General features: G+C 32.5%; 2 protein-coding genes across 2 annotated transcripts in view; one reads left to right on the top strand and one right to left on the bottom strand.

The window, feature by feature from the left end:
- Positions 1 to 26,524, top strand: part of LOC133204320 (multiple epidermal growth factor-like domains protein 10) — a 609,956-nt gene that overhangs the window by 185,645 nt on the left and 397,787 nt on the right. The gene's annotated exons all lie outside the window — the stretch shown is intronic.
- The window catches only part of LOC133204088 (uncharacterized), an 88,265-nt gene that overhangs the window by 3,013 nt on the left and 58,728 nt on the right, over positions 1 to 26,524 (bottom strand). The window contains exon 9 of the mRNA XM_061339850.1: positions 8,388 to 8,420. Within this exon, the coding sequence (XP_061195834.1) occupies positions 8,388 to 8,420 (33 nt within the window). The remainder of the gene's footprint in view (positions 1 to 8,387; positions 8,421 to 26,524) is intronic.

The following is a 26,524-nucleotide window of genomic DNA, read 5'->3' as shown; positions in this document are numbered from 1 at the left end:
AGAGAAGTAGGCTTTTCATTTTACCTAAATAATTATATTCAAGACATATTTACATTATCATACAAGACTGGAAGTTGAAAGTTAGAAAAACAATAGACTTGGCAACAACAAAGTACCGGTGTATCAAGTTTATATTGAATGAAGTGATGTAAATTGTTGCCTGTAATTAAAGGGAGGACCATTTAATTTGTGTGTGTGTGTGGGGGGGGGGTGTTGACAGATTTTAGAAACTAATAATCTGTTCTTGAAAATGTTGAAAATAAATAATCTGTTCTGGACTGACAGGAAAATAAATAATCTATCCTTGATAAGTGGTACAACCCCCACACCCAGGCACTTGTTTCGGTAATTTTTTTTTACCCATAGTAACCCATAGTATAATAATTATTATACTATGGGTTAAAAAAATATTACCAAAAGACGTGCCTGCCCCCCCTCCCCCCCCCCCCCCGAATTAGAGTTTCGGCGTATTCTTTTTTTTTTTTTTTTTGGCTCTTCAGACTTTTTTTAAGGTGAAACAGAAAACAAATAGTCTGTCCTGGATCATCTTGGAAATATATAAGCAGGTCTTCACTACCACGAAAATAAATATCTGACTAGGAAAAATACGCTCTTTACATCCCATCCTAAAATCAGAGAACGAAAAAGTATATAATATCTCAATTTAAGGCTACATGTAGAAAAAAAATTCACACCTAAAAACCAGTTTTTAGTGAAGGATGTACAGAAAACTCGATCTTTTTACTTCCTCCTACTGTTTGCTACGAAAGCCTATTAGGATCAAACTACGGTTTAAAAAAATTAAAATGCGTTATAACGCCTTTTGAAAAGGCGTTATAACGCGACAAAAGGCGTAATAACGCCTTTTGAAAAGGCGTTATAACGCGGAAAAAGGAGTAATAACGCAAATAAAGGCGTTATTACGCCTTTCCAAAAGTCGTTATTACGCCTTTCCAAAAAGGCGTTATTACGCCTTTTCAAAAGGCGTTATTACGCCTTTTCAAAAGGCGTTGTTACGCCTTTCCAAAAGGCGTTATTACGCCTTTCTAAAAGGCGTTATTACGCCTTTCTAAAAGGCATTAATACGCCTTTCAAAACGGCGTTGTTATGTCTTTTGAAGGGCCATAATTATGTCTTTGACAGGCTCGTGCTTTTAAAGTTGGTGTGTGTGTGTGGGGGGGGGGGGTTCCCATACAATTGACAAGCAAACAAAAAAAACCCAAGAAACACCCCCCCCCCCGCGAAAAAAATAAACTGCCTAAACTTGAGGGGAAACTTTTTCTAATTTTTCGGTAAAACTTTTTTTAAATGCAATGACTTGCCCGAGTTTAACCATACTGCAACAGAATGTTAAGGGACCAAGCAATCAATAAATGATTTTTTACATTTAAACTATAGCAAGACTATTCTCCCAAAAAGTGGGGTGGGGGAGCCCCCCCCCCCCCTCCACTCGCATTCGTACTACCGGCCTGTTTGAAAAGGAGTTATATCCAAAAATGGAAAGGCGTTATTTTAAAATAATAAATATATGTAGGATTGGACCAAGGCCATCTTTATTTATGAAATATTTAGATTTTAAAATTATAAATTATATTATAAATTAAAGTATTTTCTATATTCCTGCACATCCCGCAGAGAGTTGTTTGCATTTTGCATGCATATTAAGAGAAGTCAACACTCTACTTTTGAAAATCCAGGATATAGTCAGAACCAGCTTTGTGCTTTGCTAGCCACGTATTTAAAAATTCATGTCAAATTTGAAATATTTTTCTCTCCTCTTGGTAAAAAACAGGCAAAGTATTTGCAATGGTATAATAAGCAATTAGCCTTCAACCAAATTTCTGAAATCCATGCACCTTGGTAGAGGCGTCCGGCATCGGAGAAGGACTAAGTTGGTTTAACACTGAAAATATTTTACACATTTAAAAATCTTTTTTCCTGGAAATCTAATTATAATCAACCCCCAGGGTGGGCTAAGTAAGTCATGTATTGAAAAAAAGAGGCGTAATAACACCTTTTGGAAAGGCTTAATAACGCCTTTTGGAAAGGCGTAATAACGCCCCTTTTTCGCGTAATAATGCCTTTTGGAAAGGCGTAATAACGCCTTTTGGAAAGGCGTAATAACGCCTTTTAGAAAGGCGTAATAACGCTTTTTTTTGGAAAGGCGTAATAATGCCTTTTGGAAAGGCGTAATAACGCCTTTTTTCGAGTTATAACTCCTTTTGGAAAGGCGTAATTACGCCTTTATTTGCGTTATAACGCCTTTTCAAAAGGTGTTATTACGCCTTTTTTGCGTTATAACGCCTTTTGAAAAGGCGTTATAACGCCTTTTAATTTTTTTTTATCGTAGTTTGATCCTAATAAGCTTTCGTAGTTTGCCTTTATCTGTATCACAAAAAAGAGAGCTAAGTTATGTGTGTATCTTTCAGGTTTTGCTTTTTTATTCAATGATTTTGAAAAAAAAATATTTACAAAGAAATTGATAATTTGCTGAAGCAAGAATTTTCTTTAAAGGAAATTTTTTTAACCCAATAGAAAAAAATAAATTGTTTAGGCCAATAATAACAATGTATTGTTTGATTCCTGTCGACCACTCAAAATTATACGTTCCTTTTTTTTTTTTTTGGGGGGGGGGGTGTGCAGAGAAATACAAATTGTCTGAATCCTATTTAAAGTTAACGGTTTATCATTTCTCTAGACTAAAATACATTTAGATTGAAAATCTTGTAGCAGTAAAATTAATTTTAAATCTATCTAGCTGTATTTTATTAACAAAGAAAACATAAATGAATTTCTGACAAGTCCTCCCCCCCCCTCTTTTCTACAAAAAAAAAAAAATAAATAAATAAAAATAAAAAAAAATCATAAAATTAAAAAAAAAAACTATACCTCGGGAATGGGGGCGGGGTGGGGTTAAGCACTTATGAATGAACGACTTCTTTAAATATTTATAAATAACGCTTTTTAACGTTTTACAACGGATCTGTTTTTTGTTTTTGTTTTTTGTTTTTGTTTTGTTTTGTTTTTTAACAAATGCCTCTTACCAATTTATGTGGAGTAAGTGATTTTACATGGTTCCTGGAAGGGGTGGAGTAAGTCCTGGTCATCGGTTACTTTACTATATTCGTTTTTGTTTAAAAAATGAAAACTGTAGGAATAAGGCAGGGACAGATTATTTATTTTTAACATTTTCAAGGACTAAACTTTGGAAATTATGTTTACATTACACACCATAAGGTGTACGATCCCATCAAGCTTACCAACCAACTCAAATTTAGCAACCAACATAAATTCAAGAAAGCATAAAAGCAGATTATCCGAACAGGTCCAGCAGATTTTTACGACAGATTATTGATTAAATTTTGGGAAATAGCAGATCTATTTTGTGTAAACCCATGCATATCTGGGTTGAAATATTCATTATCAATGTCTCTAAATTTTCAAGTTTTTAAGAATAATATTGGAAAGTTAAATGGATTTAGGTTTTTTCTGTCAACTTCTCTGAAAATAGTCACAGGAAAACATAATTTGTTGTCACTGGAAAATTGCAGGCTGTTGAAAGAGGTCAAAAATGTACATTTTAGAACAAGGTCTACTAAAACCACAGAAGAGTTTTTACAAAAGAGCTTTTACATGAATGTAGCACAGTTCTCTACGTACAAGTCACTCAATATGGTAAGTGTATAGGCTTTAAATATTTTGAGTTGGCTACATTTGATCAATAAATGGCCTTAAAAAACATTCTCATAGCATTTTCACATTATGCAGCAAGCTAAAGGTGAGAATGTATTTTATTTACCACTTTCAGTATAAAACAGGTTACGCTTTCACAATATCCAAGTATAAATGCAATACTAACAAGCTAATTCAGAATATGTGTCCCCTGCTTAAGGAAAAAGAAGAGCATGTACGGATTTAGAGGGATGGTGGTTGTAGGGTGGTGGGGATGGGGGGACGGGACACTTTAAGAGGAGCGGACGGGACCATAGAGTGTTATTTCTTTGCAAAAGCTGAAAAGCTCCTTGAGATATCGCTCGGAAATGAAAGTTTTACACACAAAGAGAATGTATAAATTTTTGACATTGACCTTTGACCTTTTGACCTCGAAATCAATAGGGGTCTTTTTTAGTTCATAGGGAGTTGTGGTTTTAAATTTCAATGCAAAAGCTCGAAGGCTTCTCGAGATATTGCACAGAAATAAAGTGTTTAAACAGACTGGATTTATGAATTCATGATCTTGACCTTTGACCTTAAAATCAATGGGAGTCTTCCTTAGGCTACAGGGATTTTTTATGCAAAATTTGATTGCAAAGGCTCAAAGGCTTCTCGAAACATCGGGCCGAAACGAAAGTGTTACAGAAAGACAGACTGACGGACAGATGGACGGTTAGACAGACCCAAATCAATATCCCCTACTTTCAGTGAAAGCGGGGGACAAAAAGGCAATTTTTATATACCATTGTGACCTTCTGTCCGTATTTACCAATTCATGTACGTGATGCTACATGTAGCTTTTGTCCACCAGGACTGTAATTTTGTTTATTCATTCTGTTGAAAACAAAAGTATTAGTTGGGACACAGAAAAAAAATGTGCTTAGTTTCCTTAAATTTCTACCTAAATCGAGCCATTTTTACCTTGACCTTTGACTTTTTGTCATGAAAATTGATTTTTCTCTTTGTTTTTGCCATTGTGTACCACATAAATAAATTTGGTTTCAATCCATTTTAAAATACTTGGGTATTTATATGGAAACTGATTGTAGATACCTATTGCCCATGTCTGGAATTCTTTAAAAAAGCGTAAGTTTGTACACATGTAACCATGGTAATATGAAAACAAAATATGAATACCATGTGTTTCTTTGCAGTTTATATTAGAACTGTATATGGACTTTCAAACCAAAATATTTATTTTTTCCCATATGTCCGCAAAATTTTATACCAGGCTTTTCAAAAGAGCCTAAAATCTACCATTTTTCCACAGAAAAATCCTACCCTAAAACGGGCGATGTTTTCTTCTATTAGGTAAAGTTACTCAAATACTAGAAATTATCTTAAGAACTATAAAAATGATGTATTTTGGCGAAAAGATGAAGTTATGTAAATATCTTGTTGTATTAAAGACTTTTAATTAGTCTAAAAGGGTCATTTTTCATCAAAATTTAGCATTTTAGGCCATGAAAAATGTATGTTGGTTACCATTGACCAAAGCAACCATTTTATTATGATTTTTAGTTTCATGCATCAATATAGGAATGTGTGCCAAGTTTCATAAAAATCTAAGACCTAGCGTGCCACATTCCCTATATACGAGTTTAAATGCTTACAGAGAATGGCTATTAAGGCTTCCGGGAGAAAATCGCAGTGTAATCTGTGCCTTCACTTCTCTGAACTACAAATGTATGACGTCATAATTGAAAATGACGTTAAGTTACTGTAACCTTGAGCTGTTATGATGGGGAGAGTGTCATAAACTTTACACCTTATTTCAATTTGCATATAAAGTGTCAGAAAGATAATGTAAAATAAACGTGTTTTAATCTTTTTTAAAATCTTATATATCCGAATATTTTCGATAACTTTGCTTTATTACTCTTGTTTAAAAGTCAGCGTGTTCAAAATGTATACGAAAATATACGTTTGACATATGCCCTTTTTTATAATCTTGGATAGAAGTAGAATTTATAATATGTGTATAAAAGAGCCGGGCGCAGGTGATTAATGAGGATTTATTTGAGATCTTTTGTGGATATCTGTAAGAGGAGTATCCCCTCTAACTAAATCTTGCTTGGAAAAAATGTGTGATGGCTTTGTTTTAATACAGATGACGATATTGATGGAAAATACCCTCAAATATGTCGGTTATTTGAATTTATTGTGAAATATTTTGTACTAGAGTAATAGTATAAACCTTTCCTAAGCACATTTCGGGTTCACAAGGATGCGACGAGTTTAATTATGTGACAAAAAGTTAATACTAATTGTGTTAACCAACTGTGCCGAAGCGATTTATGTGAAACACTTCAGAAAAAGTAGAAAAAAGTGATCAACGAGGTCATATGATATCGTAACAAATACGTTTATATATAGCCTAGAGAACTCTCTATATAAATTGGCGGTACTTAAGTACATAAATTACAAATAAAAATAAAAATAAACCTTGCTATGCAGTGTTATGTTTTGCACGCATTTAAAGCTTCGGGAAGCTTTAACATTGCTGCGTATGAACTTAGAAATGTGTAATTGTTGTAATACTTAAAAATCAGCTCTTTTTGTTTTAAAGAAAACAAAATAGGAAATAATTGATGCAGGAAAAGACTATGGAAAAAGAAAATTCTTAATCAATGATGTGCGCCATCGTCTGCAAAAACGAACTCTTGATGTCAGAATGCGTTTGGCTAGAATTTCTTGTCAACCACAACCTAAGGAGAGTATTTCACGCATAATGAACAAAGCGGTACTGGAAATCTGACTATTGGTTTTCTGGGACTCCAGGATACGATTCCCAGATGAGCTCAGATCTCATATTTTGAGAAAGCAATCACAGGAATGCTCTTGAACAGTTTTGATATCATGCTGGAAATCATTGGTGCAGTACATAACCCAATAACATAGCCTAGATCCCCCCCTTGCCCCGAAATCAATTGCCTATAAACACCATGATAAAGCTAATTTGCACAAAGTTCGACCTTTCAACAAATTTCAAAGCAACGAAATTATTGTTTTTTCAAAACCCTTCGAATAGCAATCCTTTTACATTTATCTAATTTCGATTAATTGATCCCTTGTTATCGATATTTTATCACTATTGAGTATTAATTGAAAATTAGTAAACATCACTATTTATTTTATATTTTAAAAATTTAATTAGGTAAGAGGAAAATTGTAATCAATCCTTCCTTGTTTATATTAAGTGCAATTTAAGGAATAACAAAAAAAGATAAAATGTTTATTTATCAGCAGTTTTATTGTCATATTTATATATACCAAAGCCATTTTCAGATGCAAGGCATCCGAATTTTCTATAAGTATATTATCAAACAATGCCAACGGTCACGGTAGCCTATTGGTAGGGCGTTCGCTTCGTGATCGGGAGGCCCGGGTTCGATTCTCGTTCGCCGCGCCGCGTCAAACCTAAGACGTAAACATAGGTAGTGACTGTTCCTTCGCCAAGCGCCCGGCATTAGAAGTGAAAGTCACTGGTCTTTCGGATATGACCTTAAAACATAGGTCCCGTGTCACGGTAGGCATTGGCACGATAAAGAACCCTAAATTTGAAGCCCTTCCCCGGCATACGGTGACGCCTCTATATGAGTGAAAAATTCTCAAATGGGACATTAAACAATATACAATCAATCAATCAAACAATGCCAAACATTTTAAGTATCACAATGAAAACTTAAGTGAGGTACAGCTATTGGGTATTAGTAACACAAAAGGATCTTCAGCGATTGCAAAACTTTATTATTTTTTTTATAAAAAAGAACAAATTCAGTAAAATGAACTCCTAATCCAGGAAAGTCGCCATAAGTTGAGGAACATTTAATTCAGGAAACAGAGATATCCACAATGCATATATTGACTTCCACCCAAAACTGTGGTTGAACTTTCGACCTCAAAACCAATCAGTGCAAGAACAGAGTGCTAAAGCACTGGAACATCAAGGGAAGTTAGTTTCAACTTGCTTACGTTGGCGATAGAATTCTCTCGGCGTCGCAGTATGTGTGCATTACATGATAATTGAGAATAAGCGTGAGATACAGCCATTTGGAATAAGTTTAATTTCATATTTGACCTTTTTCAATACCAAGCATTTTGGCTATCATATTTTAAGGATACATTACAATAAATAATTAATCATGTAATGATATTCATCCTCTGAGGTATTATCTCTCAATATCTAACAGAATTACAAACATGGAAAATAAGTTTTCAAAGCTTCAATTAGTTCAGACATTAGTCATAACTATTAAGTTAATAACAATTTCACTGAATTTGGATATACATCACAACAACGCAGTGACGTGGACATTGTTAGACTCGATGACCATCGCATAGCTTTACTTACAATTCGACAATCTTAAATCGACCTAGGAGGCATTCTATGCTCTTATTTTTTTCCCCTTAATTATTACGCGAAAGCCTTGTACTTATGCATTGCAGCTGCAAAGAGCCTGGCTTATCGTGCAAAAACTTTGTGGTTATGCATTAAGTGTTTTCCATTCAAGTGTTTTGCTGGCCAGGGCACTAGCATTTATTGAAGTAACACTTAATATTTTAAATTTCATTTGTTTCCTTTTGAGACTGCAGCTGCAGCAAAGATGTGGGACTGAAGGAAACATAATACGAAAACTTATGCAATGATGATGATGGAATTTATATCTTACTTGTTGTAATACTTTCCCCTCCGTCTCTAGCTCCTAAAAATAAAAAAAAAAAAGATAAAGAAAATTATTCAATCGAAATATATTTTAACAAACTCCTTTTTTGCACAAAGTCATTAATTGAGAGAAAATGAGCATGTGGATGACACACTTTATAAGTAAAAAAAAATAATTAGAATAGTTCTCATAAAAGAAAATGATGGTATCTAGCATTTACTTGTATTTCATGAAGGTGGTTGATTTTAGAATAATATAAGACAAAACTTGAAGTTTAAACCGAACACTTTTTTTTTTAATTTAGAAAGTATAAATTTCTCTTAGTTTATGACTTTTAGGAATTTCATTGGAAAGAAAATGAAAACGACTACTCAGTTCCATATTGGAAGATTTTTTTAAACCTATATGAAGAAATATAAGGAGAATCAGATTAAATATCACATTGACTAAATTGACTTCGTCATAGTATATATTAATGAAAATATTGATTGTTATTAAAGCCATCAGTAGTTATGAAATTTAGTACAGCTTATATTAACTTCAGTATATCTATCCACCCGCTATAATTTATCCTTAATGTGCGTTTAACACGTTAGTGACGTCACATATGGTCTACTCGAGAAGCAAATAAAGTACATAGTGTTTTTTCGGTGAGATTTGTGAAGTATAAACAGGTTATAGTCAGTCACGGTGATTTCAAAACACTACCTGTGTTCATTATAAGACAACATGATTAGAATAAATTAGCGTACCTGATTCTTAATCTTTAATTCCTTATAAATCACACATAACATTAACGGTATATGCTTTGAAACTCCCATATCATATATTTGATTACATGAATTCTCGTCACGTTTAATTTTCACTCGGCAAATATTTCATCAATAGTTATGATGTGATGGGTTTGGTATTTTTCCTCAGTGATAAATACTTAGCTAATTTCACCACCCAAAAACGACAAGATTTAGTTTATGTAATGTTTTTGAATGATTCCATTCATTTTTTGGACCTGAAATCAAACTTTAAATATAGATATTAAGAAGTCAATATCTCTGAAGTTCACGTCATACAGCTTACTTTGACGTCATACTGTATAGGCAAGTAGGATATGTGAGTGCAGCCTTAACATACCCGCGTCTAGATAGATATCCAAGAAGAAAGATTTTGAAATTATGTAATATATTTCAAACAACTTCCTTTCTTCTCTGATGCCAGACACTTTGACCAAGGATCAGATTCCACAATTTTGATTGAAGACTTATTATACAAATGCAAATTTGCTGATTTTTTTGACGAGAAAAGAAAACGATTTTCAAATGTGAATCAAACTTTTCATATTTGACCAGCAAAGCCCTAAGCTGCATCTGCCAATATCCTGAATTATCAAGTAATACTCTAGCTAACAGTTGTATGCGATATGTGCAGGAGTACAGAAAAAAAATTAAATATTAATGAATAAAAAATTCCACCATTCATATAAATATAAACGTAAAATAACGCCTTAATTAACATTTTTCGCTATAACGCCTCTTAAAACAGGCCCGTATTACCAGGGGTTCAAGGCACCACCACCCCAAACCCAGTTTTTGGGGAAATAGTCTTGTGTAAGTTTTAATAAAAGCGTAATTATTTATAGGCTGCTTGGCCCCTTACATTTTGTTGTAGTATAGTCGAACCCAAGCTATTATAAAAAGAAATACCAAAAATAGAGAAAGACCCTCTTTATCCCTAGCCCATCCCAAAGAAATAGGGTTTTTGAGTTTTGGGAGTTTAGTTCCTTGTTTTGTTTTGTGTTCTTGCTGCTCTTTTTTGTTGTTTTGTTGTTGTTGTTGTTGTTGTTTTATGTTTTATGACTTGTCACCTTTTGGAAGACTAATCTTCCCTTTCAAAAATGTACTTATGGGCGTGTCAAGAGAGGGAATAAAGGTTTTTCAAAAGGTTTAATAATGCCTTATCGAAAGGCGTCATAACACATTTTTAAAAGCGTAGTAACGCCCTTCTGAAAGGCGTAATATTGTCTTTTCAAAAGGTGTAATAAAGATTTCTCAAAAATCTTCTTGATAACTTTTCGAGACGCCTTTATTGGCGTTAAAACAGCGCCATAACGCCTTTATTGACGTTAAAACGCGGTGTATACATTTTTTTTTTTTTTTAAATACAATATGTAATTACGTCTTTTCTCTTCGCCTTTACAAAGCATTTTAAATGGCAATATATATATATATATATATATATATATATATATATATATATATATATATATATATATATATATATATATATATATATATATATATATACAGTCCCTGAAACGTTCTACTTTCCCACTTGAACGGTGAGCGAACGCTGAACGAACGGTGAACGAACGCAGAGCGAACGGTGAGTGAACGATGTGTGAACGCTGAACGCAACTTGGTGAACGATGTGTGAACGCTGAACGGTGAGCAAACGCAGAACGCGAACGGAGCGCAAACGCGAACGCAAAGTGAACGGTGAACGAACGGTGAACGCAAATTGAACGATATATTCGGAATGCCTCTGATCTTTTCCTTGCATTGAAACTATTTTATTGTTTTATAATATCAGTGCAAAAAAATAAATAAATAAATAAGTAAACAAATAAATGAATGAATAAATAAGTCAATAAAATAAATTCTCCAAAATTGTCCTAAGAAAGACGATGCATGCACATTAAGTTTTTAATCACACGATTTTTATTGCATTAAAACATTGCAATTGTTGCCGAACACTCAAGTATAAACAAATCAGAGAAAACTTCTGACTTATAGAATGAATTAAAGCGGTTGTAACATCCATTCATATATATCCGTGTCAGGGCGATTTCGTGTAAAGTAATGAAAAAAAAAAATAATTACAAAGGTCAGTGGACGTTTTGCATTTATACGCTCGTATTTTAAATTTTCAATACAATAATATATTATGTGTCATTTTTATTTTTCATGATGATTTATTGAGCAGACTTCTACATGTATATCTAGATGGCCGTGGTTATACTCGGACAAGATAATACAAAGATACATATTCATATTATTTGTTATAAATTCAATGTTCAGAACTTGATATTTAAGTAATATGCTTTTATAGTTTTTATTAAACAGACAAATGAGAGAGAGAGAGAGAGAGAGAGAGAGAGAGAGAGAGAGAGATTCCGTTTTAGCCCCCCCATCCTTTCAGGCTTCACTAAATGTTTGTACCTATATCAAACAAAAACTCTTTTTTTTTCTAAATATATCAGACAGTGAAAGTAACTTTTTTTTTTTATCAACAAATCATATCCATTTGTTTGACAGTCATACTCGTTTATATTTTCCTGCTTCAAGTTTACACGAAGTCCACGTGCTTGTCCTGTCAATCAAAATCATTCGACACTGTGCAGGTGTGAAAGTTTCGTCACATCGAAGACGAAGTGCGAGTATTTCCAACAAGTTATAACATTTATTTTTATCATTTCTAGATTTGATCCCAACATTTGAATAATAAATGAATAAAATACATTGGGCATTAACACTTGAATTTGAAACATACTCTCCGCCAATTTCAAATACCACCGCCGACACGTGTACATTTTGAACTACTATTGTTTTGTGACTTTTTTAGATGCATGTTTGTTTTGAGACTGAAATTTTTGTTCTAAAAAAGACCTTACATATTTTTTTTAAATGTTAATTAAAATATTCTGGAAATACAGTACTGACTAAGTAACCAATCTAGGGGGAAAATGGGGGGGGGGGGTATTAATCATATCGAATGGCAAACCTATAAAGTCACGGTGAAGAAAGAATTTTTTCTCTATAACTATAGACTCTACATATTATAGAAGAGAAAATTCTGCAGTGCAGTACATTTCAAATAAATATTTCCTTTAACCATACTGTCAATTTAATTCGCTCCAAAGATAATAAATTAACAGGAAATGCGCAGTACTATGTATAACTCTCAGAACTAGTTCTATCATATTTTCTCTAGTAATTGGGGAAAAAAGTGTTAGAAATAAGTATTTTCGTAATTTTGCTGCGTGATTATTTGACTTGGATAATTATATCACCATTAACAATTTGTCGTCTTTAACAAAACAAAAAAATGTTGCAGTGCTTGAAGTATTTGCACATTGCCCTTAGTTAAATTTTACATTTCAGCATCATTCTACATAGGTACAGAATGTGCTTATAACAACATTTATTTTCCAGAGTAATTTAATAAATAATCTAATAACTAAGATGGAATAATAAAAATATATATCGTAGATATTTTTCAACATGAAATAATGATTCTTCAAACACGATATGTTAGTTATTAAATTAAAAAACCTGTTTTAGGGTTTTAATATTTGACATGAGTGTTCATTATGACAAGACATTTCAATTGGTACAGAAATTTCTGATCATGTGACCTCAACTGTGACCTTTTACTTACATTAGAAAAAAAAACATAAAATTGTGAGTATATTGTGAGTATATTTCTACCCTTTTTTATGCAACAAGTGTTATTTTGCAAAAACAATATCATGCATATCAGTATCAGTACTAGTAGTAACATGAGTGGCACTAAAAGTTGCACAATAATAACTATCAAATAAGTGACTGTAAAATTTCAATAAGGAGCACATTTTCAGTATAATTTAAATTTCTGCCTTGCAGGATATGGTCCAGACCGAACTTAAAAACAAAAACACACGTATCAGATTAACAGGTATCATCTCCAAGTTCAAGTGCGATTGTTGTTACATTATTCAGCACTTCTTACATTCTACAGAAAACTGAATTTGGTGGTGTCTGCTGTTCAGAGTTTTGAATACCCCCAAAACATTCTTATATTGTGGAAGTGGATTACTTCCTGCGGTCATTTGATGAATACGAATTATACACTGTATGTGTTGCAGGAAGTTAATAAATTTGAATTTTTTTGTTACTGACATAAGAAAAAACTGCTAACTGAGCAGATTAATATTGAAATTAACTAATATAAATATATATGTTTCAAAATATATGTATATTTGATTTAAAATTCTTTTAATAAATCCATGTTCAGTGATGTTATTGTCATATTTCCTGTAACATTGGTACTTTTCAAGTTCAAAAGTTTGTTTTCTGTATGTACATACCGGTGCTTGAATATGCTAATGAATTTCTAGTAAACTTATCAAAAACATTTCTTATAAAATGTTTTTTTTTGTAATCGTATATCATTTAAAATATTGTTTTGGATATAATGTTGTGGAACTAAACATGTTACGCAATTTAACACTTAAAGTTTGAGATGTTTAGAAATGAGACGTGTTTAGGGCTAAACACGTAAAAAAGTGAAACAAATTATGCGTTTAGATATAAGTTTAAGGGAGTAAACAGGTTCCGCAACTAAAACATGAAGTCTAAATGTGTTTAGAAATGAGACATGTTTAGAGGTAAACGTTTAAAAAAAGTGAAACAAATTTGACGTTTAGTTCTGTGTTTAGGATCTAAACACTGTTTTCACAGTGTACAATTGTATGAAATTAAAGAAATTAAAAAGATGCGCAAAGTCATCAGACTCACCATCGTTAAATGACCTTTTAACGCCTTTTTACATCGCGTAAACACGCTTTTTTGGCGTTATAACACCCTTTCTCTTTGTCTTATTATGCCTTTTTTAAGCGTTAAAACGCTTTTTGAAAAAAAAAAATCCGTAATAATATTCTCACAATATCATAAAATGAGAATTAATTACTGTAGATCACCAAATTTTTTTTTAGAAAGTAGTGGCCACAATCGTCGCCCACTTCAATTAGGGATATATTGTGTAAAATGCTTAAAAAAATCACATATCTCAGAATATTTGTGGGCGATGCATGTGCTCTATGCGTTCTGAAGGAAATTTCCACTGAAAATTGATGTTTTCTACAAGAGTATAAGAGAATACGGGAAAATGCACAGGTTCACAGTTTTCACATTGTGATGTCACAATTAGCATTAAGGAGGTTATATATGAGAAATATGATCTGTATGTTCTTACTACAGAGAATTTCATAAATTCAAATTTTAACTTTTTACATCACTGTCATATATATATATATATATATATATATATATATATATATATATATATATATATATATATATATATATATATATATATATATATATATATATATATATATATCAGGAAGTATTCACATAAGTTTCATCTTTTCTGGCCATGTTGTTCTTGGGAGGACTTTTTTAAATGTCTGAGACCATTTTTTTCTTTTTCGTATTTATCTCCACTTGAAAGAGGTTATGGCCCTTCATTTTAACATTTTTGAATTCCCCTTACCCAAGGATACTCCGTACCTAGTTTAGTTGAAATACGCCCAGTAGTTCTGGAAAAAAAGATGAAGTTATAAAATGTTTAAGACAACAACGACAGACAACGGACGAATTTTGATCAGAAATACTCCCTTGAGTCTTCGGCAGAATTGAGCTAAAAATAATAATAATAATAATAATCAATAAATAAATAAATTAAAAAAAATTAAGAGAAAAAAAGAGTATTTTTTATAGATTTTTTTATGATTGAACTTATAATTCTAACATTTCCAAGTTGTTGAATCGTTTTGATGGGGACACTTTAATTTAGGTGCAAACAATTTTAATGGAAATATGTACAATTTTATGCATTTAATCAAGTCAAAGAAGTTTATGTTGATAAGGTTTCTGATATTTTTATCTGTAAAAATTGTGTCTGAATGTTTTGACTGATTTTTTTAATATCTTCACAATTTTACAATTTTATACATAGATATTTATAAATAATGGTGACAAATAAAAAAGAAGTTTTATATCATGCCGTGAGTATGAGGATAGACAAATAGTACACTTATAGATATATGTATTCACTAGTTCGCGTAGCACGTTTAAGTAATGTTTTTAATAAAAAAAAATAAATAAATAAAAAAAAGATTGTTTTCTAAATTCATTATTTCATCATCTGAATGTATTTGTATTTTAAAACCGTAATTGCTTTTGCGATAAACATTTGATTCCATATGAGGCATCCGGCAGATTTAACAATCTGCGCACTACTTTATTTACTATGCACTGAAAAATTCATATAAATCTTTAAAAACATGTTAGGTATTAACGAGCTTTATTTTGATGTATTTACCTTGAGATGCAGATGTTTTTTCTAGTTCTATTGTGAATAAACTTACATTTTTCCTCACAGGCAAAAGAGTTTCATTCGGAAGTACACTTCCTCCAAGGACGAAGCTTATTCGTTCATTTGTGCTTCGGAAAGCAACATAATATTCAAGTCAAAGTGCAAACCACATGTGTTCTATTTTATCTATAGCATTATTGACTTTTAGTATATTATTGTTTATAAAGAAATTTCAAATATTACCAATTACAGTTTACATGTATGACCTTGTACATCATAACCGTTATGATGTACAAGGTTAGCTTTTTAAAGAAAGCTGATAGTCAGTCAGTAGAAAACAGAGGTTTCTTTCATGTTTTATGGTCGCCCGCGTGGCGCAGTGGTTAGAGCGTCTGCTCTAGAGTCGCAGAGTAAGGAGTTAATCTTTACGTCGCGGGTTTGAATCCCACTGTGGGACGTGGAGACTGGTCCTTCGGATGAGACCGTATAAACCGAGGTCCCGTGTCGCAGTAGGTGCTGGCACGTAAAAGATCCCTCACTGCTTAATGGCCCTGAGTGCCGAGTATAGGTAAAAAAATTGCAGCTCTCCACCGGCAAGTGGTGGCGTCTCCATATGAGTGAAAAATTCTCAAGAGTGACGTTAAACAACAACAAAAACAAACAAACAAACAAACAAACATACAAACAAAACATGTTTTATGATGGAATGTGATTTGTTTTATCTATTCTGTTGTGTTTCTTAAGAGTCATTGTAATCTAATTTTAAATTCCCCTAATTGTTTTCTTATTTGTAATATAATGTTGTACATAATAAACAATAAAGGATATAATAAATATTAGTTAGACTGCATCGCAATCATTATGATTACCTCCAATTAATTTTGCTTGGGCGCGGACATCAGAAAAGTTGACTTGTAGAATATTATGTCGACTTGTCTTAAAGATATGTTGACCTGTCAGAAAATATATTGATTTGTCAGATTTTATGATGACTTGTCAGATCTTTATGTTGACTTGACAAAAACTTATGTAGACTTGTCAGAAAAATATGTTATTATATAGTCTTTAAAAAGCCCCTTTATAACCTATACAAACGCAAACAGTTCATAACACTACATATTCACCGGATTTGAAACCGTATGCATCGGAGGGTCAGTGCGCGTGCAGTGGTATTATGACGTCACAATCAATACCTCAAACAACGTTGAGCACAATGGTTGCAACGGTCGGAGCTAGCTGAATATTTGAGCAGGAAAAATTGTTTCTCAAGTCTATGCCAGGATTATTTTTCCAACATTTCGATGTCTTACACACAGCAAAAGGAAAACACGGAAGATATAGGTTGTAATCTGGACATTTGATTATTTTTCTACGACACAAGTTCGTTAATGAAAATGGAATCGTCAGACAGCCTTCAATGTCTTATTCATTCAAATTCTGACTACATAATAAAACAATTATGGACTCTTTCGATGGTGAATATGGTTTGTTATTCACCAGAAAAATATCAATATTGATATTTTTCTGGTGAATAGCAAACCATATTCGCCTCGGTCAATATTGATATTTTTCTGGTGAATAGCAAACGAAATTCATCATCGAAAGAGTCCATAATTGTTTATTATTAACTGATGGCCTCAACTGGACATGGACATATTTTCATGTTGAATTTTTAACCACGTGAATAAGTGACAAGTTAACAAAAAGATCCGACAAGTCGAATTTTCTGACAAGACAAAAAATGGATCTGGCAAGGGGTGGGGATTGGGGTATACAACCATATAAAAGGAGGGTTAATTTGGGGTTATTTTTTATTCATTGAAAGTTATAGTTGTGCAGGTTAGGGGCAATGCATGATTTTGGGCGTGCATATTGCATCCATATTTAAATCAATATCTAGGTTAAAGCATTCATATTAGTGTTTTTAAGAAAGAAGAGGAATTGCCTAAAAAATTTTAAAAAAATTTAAAAAAGTAAAAATAAAAAATAATAATAATAAATAATGAAAAAAACATGCAAAACTATTTAAACTGGAAATTCAAAATATTGCTATACATTCAGAATGTATACATTAAAATGTAACTAATGATGTCTACCATATGAGCAAACCTAGATTAAATACTCGGTTTTCGCTCTCTCTCACTATCTCTTTCTTTCATGTTGGGTGGGGTTAGGGGTCGACATTGCCTAAATATCCGAGCAGTTTTTCCACACGTGAAGCTCGTGTCAACTTTCGAATTTCTACTGTGGTCATTTTCATATTTGTGGGCGCGCTTCACGTGCACAAGCGGCACTTACACGTCTGTTATCATGTGAATTATAAGAATTCACTGTCTTACAGTGGTTTTCTGATGTTTTCTTAACTTCCATCATTAAATTGAAAAGATATTCCTTTTTTCACTGTTTTGGGACCTTTATGACAAGTGGATTAATGAGTGAATTGTGAATTGAGTAAAATGTTAAATTTGCTCTGGATATAAACTCTCTCATCTTCTATAATATATAGAGAAGCACTGAAGTATTTTCCGAATTCATATAAATCAGTACAAATTTCCCACTTAGAAACATCTATGACTTTCATGTGGAAGAACAGTGCAGTCTATAGATAGATCGAGGTCGTGTCTTTAATCTACCATTGACAAGAGAGTGTGACTGAAGAAGGACACCCTCTGGTTAGTTCGAGCAAAAAGTATGAGTTTCTTCCGAACGAGTCGTCCATATCTTTTTCCCAGATTTCCAAATTACGGAAGTGCACTTGCAGATTTAACCCAACGTAAATAAGCAGTCCATAGACTGACTAATAAAACAGGCATTTTGAGAGTATTGCACTTGCAGTGCTAGTCCCCTACCGGCAAGTGTAATCTGGTTCCCGTTGAAAATTGAAAATACCATAATTCCGACAAAAATCAATGAAGTGGAACGAAATGCAAAATTGATCTATAATCCATCAAGGTTAAGTCACATACCAAATATCAGCTCAATATCTGCAAGCGTTTAGAAAAAAAATTGCGGAAACCACTTACGATTGAAAAGGTCGTAATTCCGACAAAAATCATTGAAACGGAACGAAATTCAAACTTGGTCTGTAACTCATCAATACACTCAATCGATACACTCACGTACCAAAAATCAGCTCAATATCTGCAAGCCTTTAGAAAAAAGTTGGACAGACAGCCAAAGGGACAGACAGAAGAACAAACAGACAAACAGACAGACGGACAGACTCAGAGGAAACGTATAGTCTCCTCCAGTTTCACCGATAGGGGACTAAAAAGCGGTTTACACATCACTTAGCCATAACACATCATGAAATCGCATTTCGTCCATCTACTACGATGACGCTATCTCTAATTATAGAACGTATAAATTGATTTTGCACACGGCTTATATTAGCGGGAAACATTCATTTAGCAAAATACATACAAGGTCAATTACACTATTTTCTTAGCCCTTACTTTGCTAGGTATATACCTGAACATAATTAATAATCCTGTTAATAATAAAAAACCGTTTAAAATATTGACTAGGCGTGGAACTGAGCAAAATACATGTATTTTATTTAGATCTTTGTAAAAATGTTTGATAGATTATTTATCAGCAGATTTCTTTTTTTTTTTTGAAAGGTTTAGCCCATTTGCCAATCTGATTAAAATCAGCCCTTTCTCCTATCGCCTGACGACGATAAGAGAAGGGGAACTGGTTTTAATCAGACTGGCGCATTTGATTTCTTGTCTCTCATCCCAGTTCAAAAAAAGTCTACAATACACTTTTCCAGTTATTTTTTGAAGTGAAAAATGAAGATAACGAACAGTATTCAATCTGAAAAGTCCAATGAAACGAAACAAATTTGGAGCAAAGCAATCATGTAATTCTATAGTAACTAAAAAGCCTGTTGGAAATTAATATTTTGGTAATCATGCAGCAGTTGGTTAATCAAACGAGTAAGATTATCAGCTCTCTATCAATAATTTGTCGTCTTTGACATAATAACAAAATTCAGCGCTTGAACTATCCGCATGATGCCGTATTTTAATTTAATCATTTAGCATCGCACTAAATAAATATACTTCAGACAAGATTGATTTATTTTAAGATTAACAAATAAACTAGTAGTTTAGTTTTAACAACAATAAATATTAGTGATATTTTTTTGTATATTAAATAATGAAACATTTTTTTATAGAAATTTATCATTTAATTTCAAAACCAGTAAACTCATACTTTCTCTTTAAAAGATAAGTCCTTTCACTTCGAATTTCAGAATGACAATGAAGACTGCTGTGTGAACGCTGAACGCGAGCGGATGGTGAACACTGAACGCAAAACTGTAAACGCTGAGCGCACGGAAGGCGAACCATAAAACTTGCGAAATGACGACTTCAAACGAGACTGTTGATATTCCTGTTCCATCAACTTTTTTGTCAATACCTTGCCTCGTTTTAGAAATTGTTCATACCTAGAGCATGCTCTTGCAAATCGAATAAACTGAGAAACATAAACCCCATGTGCAGGTGTTAAGGGTATATTGCTATATTAGTAAGGAAAATTGACGACTGAAAAGTCGAAGTCATCAAGTTAATCAGAAAGCTTAGTTGTAAGGTCATCGTTAACGTCTTTTTCTAGTAAAATATCCAAATATGAAACAGATGTGTCAGGCTCTTTGGTATCTTTTATTTCAATCTCACTGGGATATATCGAGTTGAAATATGAATTGAAGTAACTATTGTTAATTGATCATACGTAGTCGACATATCGAAATGTCGAGTTAAAGGCCACAGCAAGAATTTTCTTCTTCTCATGTAGAAGTTTTTGAATAAATTATGCTTCATATGAATACAAAAATAGGTCTGCTAATAAGGGGCGCAATTGACACCCATGGGAATTCCAACAAATTGTTGGAAGACCTGATCTCCAAAAACTTCATAGATATTGTCAATCAGAAATTCAATCACTTAAATATCAACTTCGGAGTATTTGTGTCTACAATCAGAATGCTTTTAAACTAAATGATTTTGTAAATGATCAATGACAAGGTAGGTATATTTACAAGTTCCATTTTTATTGAAAAAGCAGCTGTTTGTGATATCAAAATTTTAATTTTTCTAACAGTTCCTTTTTAATTTTTTTCTTTTATGTTTTTTAATGTATACACATCTGATATCCACCACTTCTCGAATATACTCTTATACATTACTCCTGAAGTTTCTCCTTTATTACAGTAAATATTATAGTGAGGAGTAAAGAAAGAGGCGTGGTAGAACATTTACTTTAACCCGCTATGTATCTTTGTTTGTAAGGATTTTTATGAAGTTTAGGAATCCAGTAAAGGTATGATAATTCAAATTTATTTTGATTGTTGATGATTTTAAAAATATCTGAAACGAACACAAGATTTTAAAGAATTTCTTCCTTAGATAGGGAGCTATGACTATAAGTTGGATTTCCACCTTCTATGACTGTAAGTCGGATTTCCACCTGCAGAATTAAATCCTAGTACCTCTAAAACACATCTCAAATTATGAGCCATCCAAACAAACACTATGTTGTTCCCAGCTTTGTCTGCTGGGACCAGGCAACATAACATGCTGAAGGCAACATAATGAGGCCATACTACTTTAAATCATAAAAATGCCCTGTTAGAATATGTTCTTCAATTTTTTGGTATTTTTGAAAGCATTTTAATAATGCTATCCTTTACAGTGAAATAAATGGAGATAACGAACAGTATTCAAGCTCAAAATTCCATTCATACAATATAAATCAAGAGAACAGCAAACACGGACCTCTTAAACATCAGAGGTGGGGTCAGGTGTCATGGAGGAGCAAGCATTCCCTGCCGACAGTCACACCCGCCGTGTGCTTCTTTTTATGATTGTGGAAATAATGGAAAATCCGTAAATAATTCAGTTTGTAAATAATTGCCTAACAATTAGTGTGAAAAACGTCAATCAGCATTTGAATTAATTATATATTGTATTGCTTACAAATTTACAGGTCATACTCAGTTAAGAAATGATATTAAATTAAATATTTGTTTATACATGCTCATAGAAAAAATATAAATTTAGTCAAAATAAAAAAAGAATGTCAACAAACTTTTTTCAAGACATTTTATAACGCTTACTTTATGATCCCATACCGATCATCGCAGGTGAGTTAAGGCTAGGAATAGGCATTTCTATGCAAATAAACTAGGGATGTCAATTTGTAACCGTTTAACCGATTACTCGGTTGGAACGATGGTAATCGGTTAGAAAATCTATAATCGGTTAGTCGGAAAAAATAAAATTTATGTACATTTTAGCACAATTTCCTGATTTTTTTTTTTTTTTTAAGTTTATCATTTTCACCTATCTATTTAAACTGATTTTGAGATAACTAAGGCTCTCTGGATTGACATCGTGCGAGTAATTGGTCAGTTTTCGAAATGATAATTGTCGTTAAAACACCATAGGTCGTTACCCAGACTGTCCCGCGTTTCTTTAATAATTTTAATTAAATGATCGTGAACCGATTATAATGTGTACCTTGCCTCTTCTACGGGTATCCTTTGTAATTACCTTTCAAATATAATTTATTTAACAAATTCTAATAAATTAAGCGGTAGTTCAGAGATAGTTTGAGTATTGTGATAATGCAGAATGAGCTTGCGTGACATATCTTCCCAATTTTTGTTTTTGTATCTCAGACTTCAGGCAAGTTTCGTGAGTTTTTTTTTAAATTTTTCTTTCTTTTCATTTGTTTTTGCTTATAATTGAAATAAAATATAAATAGTGTTCTGTTCAAATATAAACATAACTATCATATTCAACATATGTGACATCTTTATAAACTTGTTTTTTTTATAGAGCTTACATTAATGAAATATGTCGAGAATTTTTGATACGATTAACCGATTAATCGGTCGGAACGTCTTGCGGTTAACCGATTGGCAATTCTGTATCCGATAGCTATCCCTAAAATAAACTAATTAAAATGCCTAGGGACTACATGTATATTTATTAAACAGAGAAAGTTAAAACTTATTTTCTAGTACATACTTGGTACTCACGACATGAGATAGCCAGTACACATTATGATGTCATATTATGACGTCATTGTTCTTTACTACACAAGATGATAATGGACATCAACAAAACTTCTTCGGCGCAAGGGCATGCTCTATTTTATCTAACTGAAATAAGGTTTTCTTAGAGGCAAAATATTCCAACGTTTGCTGGTATTGTTGCACAAATATCAACAGTTCAGTTGTATTTCTATTTGTAAAGTTTTAAGTTAAATCGGTGTAAAAATGTATACAGTCCGGTATAAGTTACCTTAAATTCCGATCAACGAAAAAATGCCTAGGATTTGTGCAGCAGTTTTATTAATCTTTAGAATATTCTTCTTAGCATTATACATTTTTTATGTAAAAATAAATAGAACAAGCATTCTGAAAGTATTGCATTAGCAATACTAGTTCCCTACCGACAAGAGTAATCTGGTTCCCGTTGAAAATTGAAAATGCCATTATTCCGTTAATAATCATTGAAGCGGAACGAAATGCAAAGTTGATCTATAAGTAATCATAGTTAAGTCGCATACCAAAAGTCAGCTCAATATCTGCAAGCGTTTAGAAAAAAAAATCGTTGAAAACCCTTAAAAATTGAAAAGGTCGAATTCCGTCAAAAATCAATGAAGCGGAACAAAATGCAAACCTGATCTGTATCTCAGCAAGATACACTCACATACCAAAAAATCAGCTCAATATATGCAAGCGTTTAGGAAAAAAGTGTGGAAAACCAAGTGGGACAGACTGACAGACAGACAGAGGGACAGACAGACAGACGGACGGACGGACGGACATACAGACAGACGAACAGACAGACTCATTGGAAACGTAAAGTCCCCTCCGGTTTCACCGGTAGGGGACTAATAATCCCTTGCGCCGCAGCTGTTTTGTTGATGTGCTTGTTACATCTAGTAGGTAAGATCAATGGAGTCATAATATGACGTCATACTGTGTGCTGGCTATAACATATCGTGGGTACTTAGTATGCATAAGAAAAAAATATCAAAACATTCTTTGAATAATAAGTATACCTCTTAGGTGTTTTTATAAGCTCATTAATTTTGCATAGAAACCGCTATATCTAGCCTTAACTCACATGCGATTCCTTGTTCCCTTTCTTCTCTCAGGAATGTGCAGTTTAATATGTAACGGAATCCATGGTTTATTTCATTTAAATGACATTTCTTACCCAATCTAGTTCCTCTTGGTTCATTTAGCAAACGTCCACTTTCAATCGGTGAATAATACTTACAAGTTCGAAATATAAAGAAAATTAATGGCGCCTTTTCGCGACAGAATATCCAAATGTTTTTTTTTTTTTCTTTTTTTTTTCTTTTTTTTTTCTTTCAAATATTAGCTTGTCTTTGTATATTGTGTAGTTTAAAGTCTTTGATAAATTTTGAATGTCCGAACTCCATTTTTGTTTAAATTGATCAAGTAAAGTAAGTTTTAATTTCCATTTCAACCAATTTGGATCAAAGGTTTGACTTTGCCAAATATTTGAAATTCAGCAATTGTTTAGAATTTTCAAGACATTATTTATCCAAGCAATTTTCATTGACTTTTAATTCACAATATCACTGAATTTGAACAGTAGACTTAATATTTTTGTTTCTTTTCCAAGTTTAAGTTTACATCAACATGAAATAATACGCGTTTGTATTTCTATTGACAGGATGCCGACCGAGCTCACCATACAGGATACACTCAGGAGTAGATTGTTTAAGGTTCAGAGGTAATTTACAAAATTCTAGTTATACTCTGTCTATACATTTGCATTATTCGAAAATTCCAATACTTCACCCTGTACAGAATATAGGCTGAACAATTTCAATTCAAGCAGATCTAATGACGCCGTATTTATTAGGTAGGTAAGCGGCGTTTTTGAGAATTTCAAATATTGCTTTATCTGCCTTGTCAGCTTGTTTCTATTTTGCTTCTTTAAATAAAGACGATGCACAAAATAAAATACCCAGATAAATAATTTCAGTTACGACTTCAGTAAGTTTTTCGCCGTACCTAAATTCAGGATTTTTTTTTTATCTTCTCTTTACTTATTATCAAAACCTTTGTTTTGTTTATACAAATCTTTAAATTCCTTGTTCTACAATATTTTCAAAGCAATTAATTTTTTTATCAAAAGTGTTTCAGCAGATTCACTATCAATACAGTGACATCAGCATTTAAAAGTGCAAATAATTTCAAATATACATTCAAATGTTGTTCAAACATAACAAAAATAGAAGGTAAACCAAGTGGCATATTGTGTTGAAGAAAAAAAAAAAAAAGATCTGTTAGTCATTTAAATAAATCGAAAATAAAAAGGTGACAAGATTTTCTCCTTGTCTGACACCATTTTTACAGTTAAAAAAACATTGTCATTGACATTTAAACAAAATAGGCGATGAATTTCTTTACATTTTTCGGGGAATAAGCCGTTTGAGCAGCAATGAAACTATATAAAAAATAATCTTAGCTAAAATAGTTCTCTTTTTTATGTTTACAGCACTTATCCACCGTGGGGCAAATAAAGAATAAACTGCACTCAAATGATTCAATACATTACAATAAACTGACAAATCTATGTCAGTTATGCTGCAGTTAGTATAACTACACTGTAGTCGTTCAAATCCGGATGTCTTATCTTCTCTGATTTAAATAAGTTACCTACATGAAGTCGTCATAAATTATACGATTTAATAATTATAATGCTCTTAAAATATTCAGCTATATTTCTAACTGTAACTTGGCGATCTTTCATAGCAAACTTAGGACACATCTCTTCCCCAGCTTACTTTTACTGGGCACCAGAACAAACATCATTTTTAACCCTTTTTTTCTCCCTTCCTTACCTTAAACAATCAATCCAATTAATGATTGAATTTCTGGCAAGTTTTTTGTCTTCATAAACCTTGTACAAATTATTATATGTCACTGCAAAGGAATTTCCAAGATATACATTGAATTTAACAGCCTTTCGTTTCACGACTGAGTCAGCCAATTTTTGTTACAAGTCACCTATATATTGACGTCATTTTCACATTGTGACGTCACAAACATGGAGCAAAACAATACGTAACATCTGCTATTTATAAAACATGTTTATGACTATTTCTGTGCCAAATTTCATTCTAGTTTAACGTGTATGATCAGATTCTTGCGGGAGATATATAGGTTTTCCTTTTACTCTGTTTGAGTTATAATCCGCTTGGAATAATGTCTGAGGGTATATCACACAGTAATTAAATTTTCTCTTTTCTAGAGACGGGGATTGGGTAAGTAACTATTTGCACAATGTATCTCCCTTAAGTTCCTATTTGTAGATAAGAGCAATATGTCTCAGTCTTCTTCAGATTTACTACACCCATAACTTAAAAACAAATCCCTAGGATACTTGCCACTGGTGTTTATAACTTTTATACTTTTGTTTTGTCCTTGCCCTTAAAGGGGCCTAGACACGGATTTGAAGTGAATAGTTATCTCAAATTTTCTGTATAATATCATGACTTATATCTTGTTATAACATGTCACACGGAAATATAATTAAAACTTATTTTATCTTGAAATTATTAAAAGTACGAATTTTGGGATGCGTTTGATTGATACATCCTTACACTTTCACAACGTTAACTTTATTCTTAATACTTAGGAAAAGTAGAAATTTTGCGGTGTATTAATGAAAAATATTAGAGTTATAATCCAGAAAATACAAAGTAGAAATGTTAGAAAGCAAAATCATCTCACGAGTATTGTCAGTTTTGCTCAGTGATTTGTGCAGAGTTTAACAAATTGAACACATCGGTGAAACGTAAACTGTTTTTGTAAACAGGGCTCTGTCATTGTACAGTTTACGTTTCACTGGGTAGTTTCCAGTGTCTATCCCTATATGTCCATCACATACATAATACTCTGATATTAATTTAATGCATTTTACATTAGAAAATGATGTACCAGGATA

Source organism: Saccostrea echinata, unplaced genomic scaffold, assembly GCF_033153115.1.
Source record: "Saccostrea echinata isolate AGI-Se365-2 ecotype Australia unplaced genomic scaffold, CSIRO_AGI_Sech_v1 ptg000052l, whole genome shotgun sequence".
In the NCBI taxonomy this organism is placed as follows: Eukaryota; Metazoa; Mollusca; class Bivalvia; order Ostreida; family Ostreidae; genus Saccostrea; species Saccostrea echinata.
This window is presented reverse-complemented; position numbering and strand designations above follow the sequence as displayed.